At 61.1% G+C, this 7,056-nt stretch overlaps 5 protein-coding genes across 5 annotated transcripts in view; 2 read left to right on the top strand and 3 right to left on the bottom strand.

Moving 5' to 3' along the window:
• The first annotated feature begins 38 nt into the window (after window positions 1-38).
• On the top strand, window positions 39-2,061 carry AMSG_01078 (uncharacterized protein). Its single transcript, XM_013906797.1, has one exon. It carries the CDS (start codon window positions 461-463, stop codon window positions 2,018-2,020), a length of 1,560 nt encoding a protein of 519 aa, XP_013762251.1. The 5' UTR covers window positions 39-460; the 3' UTR covers window positions 2,021-2,061.
• Window positions 2,062-2,528: 467 nt separating this feature from the next.
• Window positions 2,529-4,218, bottom strand: AMSG_01079 (uncharacterized protein). The gene has a single exon (XM_013906798.1). It carries the CDS (start codon window positions 4,019-4,021, stop codon window positions 2,762-2,764), a length of 1,260 nt encoding a protein of 419 aa, XP_013762252.1. The 5' UTR covers window positions 4,022-4,218; the 3' UTR covers window positions 2,529-2,761.
• Window positions 4,219-4,254: 36 nt separating this feature from the next.
• AMSG_01080 (uncharacterized protein) lies at window positions 4,255-5,234 on the top strand. Its single transcript, XM_013906799.1, has one exon. The coding sequence runs from the start codon at window positions 4,295-4,297 to the stop codon at window positions 5,087-5,089; it is 795 nt and encodes a 264-aa protein (XP_013762253.1). The 5' UTR covers window positions 4,255-4,294; the 3' UTR covers window positions 5,090-5,234.
• Window positions 5,111-6,738, bottom strand: AMSG_01081 (uncharacterized protein). Its single transcript, XM_013906800.1, has one exon. The coding sequence runs from the start codon at window positions 6,570-6,572 to the stop codon at window positions 5,244-5,246; it is 1,329 nt and encodes a 442-aa protein (XP_013762254.1). The 5' UTR covers window positions 6,573-6,738; the 3' UTR covers window positions 5,111-5,243.
• Window positions 6,739-6,799: 61 nt separating this feature from the next.
• Window positions 6,800-7,056, bottom strand: part of AMSG_01082 (uncharacterized protein) — a 2,206-nt gene continuing 1,949 nt past the window's right edge. The window contains exon 2 of the mRNA XM_013906801.1: window positions 6,800-7,016. The gene's annotated coding sequence lies outside the window, so the exon portion shown is untranslated. The remainder of the gene's footprint in view (window positions 7,017-7,056) is intronic.

Consider the following 7,056-nt stretch of genomic DNA (forward strand, 5'->3'; position numbering starts at 1 on the left):
GGGGAGGAGTTCGTTAGGCAAACGACAGCGAGCAACACTTCGCGCCGGAACGCGAAGACTCGGCCGGGAAAGCAACAACCTCATTCAGAGTCTACAGCAAAGAGGCATCCTTCATAGTAGGCGCAGCTGGTGTCAAGGAGGTTTGATTAAGAATGACTGTGGGCGCTTGCGTGGCTGGCACGCGTGGAGCCGAGAGCATGTCACGCGGCAGCAAGGGTCCTCGTGCACGGCGCGAGTCACGTGGCTTGCATGGCTCAAAGTCGGCATTTGCGGCGATGGCGGCGGCAATGGCGCTGATGGTGGCGCTGGCTACGGCGGTGGTCGGAGAGGTGGCTGTCGTTGCCGAGCGGACCAACTGCGTGGAGCTCAACGGGGCCAATGAGTTTCGACTCTTCTACTCGACGACGCAGAGCAACTCGACGACTGTGGCGCTGCGGATAGAGGCGCCTGTGAGCGCGGGATGGATCGGACTGGCTCGAATGGCGGGGCCGGGCTCGTCGATGCAGGGCGGGGACTACGCGTTTGCGTTTGTCACCGACGGCGACGAGCCGTTTCTGCTGCAGGGCTACCGGACCAAGGCGGGATCAGGCGTCATCTCTGTGAATGCAGCGAACGAGACCGATTTGGGCTCTCCGGTGGTCGAGCGGGTGAACGGCAAGCTGGTGGCGTCGTGGATCAAGCCGCTCGACACGCCCGGTCCAAACGGAGTGGCGTGGGGGGTGGAGTGAATCCGCTCGGCTTTGCGCTTGAGCGCGGGACCAATCCGACGGTGGCAGGTCCTGCAGGCAACCTCTTCCACAATGTGGCGTACGGACACGTGACGGTGGACTTTTCTGCGGTGTCAACATGCACGCCGCCGCCGCCGGCACCGCCGCCGGCACCGCCATCGCCACCAAGTCCACTCATCAACCTAGACGGCGCGCACCGGTTTGTTGACGGCGAGTTTAGCATGGAGTTCAAGGTCGACAGCGAGGCAGAGCGAGTCTCGATTGCCCTATCGTCGCCACATGCGAGCGGATGGGTTGGCCTCTGCTTTACCACGTCGCCCGGGCGGATGGGCCCAGGCCATGCGTTTGTGGGCTACGCTTCGGCTCGGTATTCCCCCGGCTTTGTGGTCTCGCAGCGACTTAATCCTGCAGTACATCAGATGCCGCAGCCATCGCAGACGCAGTCTGTGCTGGCAACGGCGGGCGCCGTGGTGGACGGGCGGCTGACGATCTCGTTTTCACGGTCGATAGCCGCGTCGGGCCCAGGTGACGTGACGCTGCGGAACGAACCGATGGCTGTGGTATGGGCATACTCTGTACAGACGCCCGACGATGGTGATGCGACGCTGGAATCGCCGTTTGCGCAGCATGGGCGGAGTGAGCACTCGACGTCGGACATCCGGGTGAACTTTTTCACCGGCGAGGTGACGCGCGACGATCTCCGTGAGCGGGTCATCACCGCGCACGCGTGGCTCATGCTCATTGCTTGGTTTGTCCTTGTCCCCATGGCCATTCTCATTGCGCGTTACGCCAAAGATGCACTTGGTGCCAACTGGTTCCGGGCGCACATGGCGCTCAATCTGGTGGCGGTGGCTGCGACCGGTGCCGCCTTTGGCATGGCCGTCTGGTACTCGGTCGAAGACTTTGACGGCGCTCACAAGGTGCACAAGATCATCGGCCTTATCATCCTTCTCGCCACCTTTGTCGAACCAATTCTGGGTGAGGTGGCCAATGTGATGTGGAGCCCGGACCGTGAGGCTACTCCGTGGTTCCCGGATCGCATCCACTGGTGGTTTGGCCGCGCCCTCGTCCTTCTTGCCCTCGTCAACTGCTTCCTCGGAATGGACTCCAAGGAGTGGGGCATGCCTGCCTTTGTGGTTGGGGGAGTTGTTGTCGGCGTCATTGCCCTCACCTTTGCCGCGCTTGAGGCCACGGTCGGCAAGATCGTGCACGGCAAGATGCGCGCCGAGGAGCAGCTTCTAGTGCCTGCTGATGGGAGCGGCGGTGGCCATCGACAGCAATATGGCGAGTGACGACCATCATTGAATGCTTCCGCCACACGTTGGCGAGTGTGTCTTGTGTCTTTGCATAGCGGGCACGATGGGGGGGGGGGGGGGGGCGGTTGACGAAAGGCTATTGAGCAGGATGCAACATCGCGTTTTCGGGATTGCGCTCTAATAGCGCTCCTAGCGCGCTCCCCAGAGCGCTCTCTGTAGCAAGTGTGCTCCCGGAACAGTCCTGGGCGCCAGCGTTCTGCGACCGTTCCCGGAACGCTATCCCCAGACGGGATGAAACACCTACAATCATAACAAAATGCGATAAAACTCGCAAATATATTCATTTTGTATAAAATATACTGTAAAATTTAAAGATGTTTTGAATTGTGATACGTGTGTGTAATAAACATATAAAAATAATTTGGTGTTTATATATTTTTATGGTTTAGATGCGTGCAACGTTTCAGCAGCCTGATCATTGAAGTCGTGTTTTCATGTAGGCGAGCACTCCCTCCCCCCTCCCCCCCCAAAGGCTTCAAGAAGCTCTCCTGTATAGCTTTACGTGCAAGTCCTAGCTTGGGCGATGACAATCATCGCCACACGACCATCCGAAAGTCGTGCAGCGATCACATGCCGCATGGGCGACAGTTCGGCGAACTGCCCTCCGAGGCTCGCCGGCACTGACGGCAAACTTTGAAAGGCGCTCAGCGTCGCTAATGTGGCAGCGACTGCTACGGTGAGTCACCGGATGCGGCTTCCTGCTTCATGCAAGCTCGCTCACCCTGCATCTCCGTGCTCATCAGCCTCGCGTTCCTCATGAATCCCAGACGCAACACCATACCGACGATAGACGCCCCGCGCAGCAGCAGCCTCCATCGCTGCTCGACGCTTCTTCGAAGACGCAGCCGCCCACACACGTTCGCTGCGGCTCGTCACCCTGGCCACGCCCGAGCCCGGAAGGCGGGCCACGCTACCGCTCATCTTGGCCTCGATGTACAGCCCACGCCAGGTATGCGAGCGCTGGGTATGGAAGGCTTTGCAGGCAGCGAGAAGCACGTCGGCAGAGTCGACATCGCGTGCAACATAAAACTTGAACAGATCGAACCACAGTGTGTTGTCGGCTGCAATGCGTCGCAAGACACGACACGCTCCGCTAGCCCGCAGCAAGTCCGGAACATCGAGCCAGCCCAAGATCGCAAGCAGCAGCTCGTCGGGCATGTCCAGCAGCGAGAGCGCGCTTGATCCACCGTCCGAGACCTCACCGCTGCTCGGACTCCTCGGCCTGCTCGGCCTGACCCCACCTCCACGCCGGAGCAAGAGCCCAGAGACCGAGGGCGGATCGTCCGAGTAGCTCGCGACCGTGACCTTGACCGGGATCACGCTTCGCGTCACATGCCAACCCTCCCACTCAAAGTCGTGGGTGGCGTTGCCGTAGCAGCAATAGCAAAAGTCGAGGCACCAGTACCCCTGCTCATCATTGTCATCTGCTTGGTCTTCAAGCGTCGTGGAAGTCATCCCAAATCGCGACGCCAGGCAGTGCACAATCTTGCGGTGAAACGACGACTTGGGAGTAAACATCCGGAACAACGATCTCGCCCCCGTGCCTGCAATCCACGCGGCGCCTAGCTCGCGCAATGCAGCCTCGACCGCTAGTACGTACGGGTGGTGCGCGGTAGTGAGAACCTCGGCCAGAAAGTCGTCATCACGGGTACCGACCGAAACATATGGCCGCGTCGGGCAGACGAACGCAGCTCGATCGCTCGCCGAAAAGGGGCATGGAACATCCTGCGGCTCGCAGCTCGGGAACTTGATTGTCACGGTCCGCTTCTCTGGCCAGTCTTCGATCCCATACACCAGCCGCGCTTCCGGGTCGGTCACAACCTCGCCGTCGACCGCAACTCGCCCGCTGGTCACCAGCGCCTTGACAAGATCAGCTCGCCCGCCCCACAAAGCCGTGACAAACCAATGCAGAGTCATCCCAGACATGCACAACTTGTTTGCGCGCCACCGTGCCTCCATGCTGCTTGAAGCTGCCATTTCCTGTCCCACCGTATCCGTCCACCGACTCTTGTCAGGTGGCAGGAGGAGTGTGCCCGAGTCCAACGCTGGGCTGCGGCGGCCCGTTCACTCTTCTTCCATTGCCCCTTCCTTGTCACCAAACTCGGTCGACAGAAAACAGGGACGCAGCTAGCCAGGTCTGTGCTACACACCTGTCCCACTACCCCACCCCCCCCCCCCCCCACCCCCCCCACCCCCACCCCCAACACACACACACACACACACAAGACCACACACACCACACCGCTATACATGTCGTCTTCGTCACGGCCACCTTCCGGCACGCTCAACGAGCTCATGCTCCAGGCGGAAAGGGCTATCCTGTGGAGTGCCGTGGGCGAAGAGTGGCGAGAGATTCGGGCACCGTGGGTCGACGCCTGCTCCTCGGCGTCGTCGCCGCAGGCGCTCGCCGAGCTCCTTGTCGCACTCGGACGCTCCATGCGGCCGTCAGTCATGCACTCGCGCTGGCCCCGCATGTTGCCCAAGTGGGAGTCCAAGCTCGGCTTAGCCTCGTCGTACTCGGACGTCTCACGCATGCTCCTCGCTCTCGAGATGAACATCGACTGGAACCAGGCGACCAAGTCGAGCCGATTCCGCTCGGGCTCGTCACGCGACGAGTGGCGTTCCCGTGTCCGATCGGCCTCATCCTCGACAGGCGCATCAGGTTCCAAGCCCTTTTCGTTTGGCACATTGTCGGCCAAGCCTCCGCGAACCTTTGATGACTCCTCGCGCTTTCTCGCCCATGGTGACATGAAGACCGGCTACCTCCCTCCCTCCGCCCCGGTCTCCAAGAAGAAGCTCCGCAAGCAATCCGCCGGTGAACGCAAGCCTCTGAGCTTTGGTCACCCAGCAAGTGGGGAGCAGGCTCTCGCCGTTCCACAGCTTTCTCGCTCCGGTGGTTCGTCATCAGCTGCCACCGACCGCACCTCGGCCTCGCGCTCGCCACTCCTGGCTCTGCGCCGCACCCAGTCGACGTTTTGCAACTCGGCTGCCCGTCGCACCTTTGTCCAGGCCCTTGTCCTCTCGTCGCTTGTCGATCCCACATGATGACGAGCTTCCCGCAAGCTGAAACACCGAAGACTCGGCAAGTCACATCCGTCCACTGGCTGTCGATGTTTCTCTCTCTCCCTCGAGCTGCGTTTACTATGCTCGCGCAACTGTTGCAAGGATAAAAAGTATGTGGAAAATGATGACAGGAACCTTAAGCCTCAGCCTCGACGTACATCGGGTTCGACCGCTTGTTGAGCGGATCGTCGTAGAGCGGCGAGCCAGTGAGGGTCGAGTCGGCGTTGGCATCCTCGTCGAGCTTGCGCTGGAGGTACGCCTCGGACGACTTATACTTCTTGACGGCAAAGATGACACCAATGACCGCAATGATGAGGACAAGGACGCCGACCGCCGACGAGAGACCGATGATCGTGCTGAGGTCCCTCTTCTTGGCCTGCTGCGGCGGGAGGAAGTAGTAGTTGCACTCCTTCTGCACAGCCTTCTGCGTCGAGGCGTCGAGCGTCTCGTTGCAGATCTTGGCGTACGTCGACGACGGCGAGAACATAAGCTCACAGTCGTTAGGCTCGCGGCAGTGGACGCACTCGCCGTCAAGGCAGTACGCGCCATCGCACTGCTCCGGGCAGGTCTGCAGCGGCTCGGGGAGGATGGCGTTGGGAGACGGAGCGGCGCCGAGGACAATGGCAAACTGGCACAGGCGCAGGCCGTGGTTGGAGACGCACGTCGGCTGGAGAAGGCCATCGACCTCACCCACAATTGCCGCGCAATGCGAGTCGCGAATGCACTGCTGGCACGTGTTCGTGCCGAGATCGCAGTGGTACGACCGTGAGCAGTCGGCAGAGGTCTGGCACGTGCCCGGGCCGGTCATCGTCGAGCCGAACCACGAGACAGGGTGCGAACCACCACCGTTCGTGCCACCATCGGTGGCCGAGCCGGCAGCAATGTCGTACGTGAACTGCGGCGTCTGCACAGGCTGGAATACACGCTTGGGGTGGACGCCGTGCTCGCGCACGTAGTCCTCGTCCGGCAGATCAAGGAGGCCCTGGTTAGAGCACGGCGGCACGCCGCCAAACTCGTCAGCAACACCCTCCTTGTTGCACACGTTGATGTCACCCGACCGCTCGTAGTACGACGTCACCGTCGTGAAGCAGATGAACGTCACCTCGCGCGAAGCGTTGAGGATCCAGTCCGCCGGGTTAAAGTCGTTGACCTTGCCGTAGAAGCCGGCAAGCATGTCGACCGCAGACGCGGCGTCGATGAGCAGCGTCCGGACGTAGTCCTTGACGTTGATCGACGGAGCAAGGTTGAACTTGTCGAGCGTCCGGAGCTTGACACCGTTCTCAATGTCCCACACGATGAACTCAACATGCTGGATGTCGGCGATCGTGGAAGTCAAACGGCTTTGACCACAGTCGCACCGGCGTTTGTTCTGATCCGGCACAGACGCCGAGATGGTGTCCTGCTGGTTCTTGACCGCAACGCCACACGCGCAGTCCTCGGGGTTATCGATCTTGAACATCTCCATGTCGACGTATATCGCCGCAGGAAGCTTGTCGTTAGCAGCCCTCCTGAACAGACTTCGTCGCCTCAGTGGGCGGCACACGGCAGAGCACAATGCCACGCGTGGTGACAAATGTCTGCGGGTCAACCAGGTCGTCGATGTCGACCACGTTGCCGTCCTGCGGCGGAGGCTGTTTTAGCAGCGGCAGTGCCGCCGGTGGAGGAGGAGATGTCGGCGGAGGCCACGTCGGTGGGGGAGGAGACGGCGGCGGTGACGGAGGCGGCGACGGCGGCGGTGGCGGCGGCGGCGAGGGAGCAGGCGTCGGTGCCGGCGTCGGCGAAGGCGTGGGAGGCGGCGGGCGGCGGCGTCGGCGACGGCGACGAGAGCAAGCGTCAACAGGATCAAACACAATGGCCAGAACAACAAGGGCCACGAGGACCACCTTAATGACCTTCATCTGTTTGTTCACTGACTCGATTCCCCCATTGATAAGTGGATACCTCTCACA

Source organism: Thecamonas trahens, assembly GCF_000142905.1.
Source record: "Thecamonas trahens ATCC 50062 unplaced genomic scaffold supercont1.4, whole genome shotgun sequence".
Classification (NCBI taxonomy): Eukaryota; order Apusomonadida; family Apusomonadidae; genus Thecamonas; species Thecamonas trahens.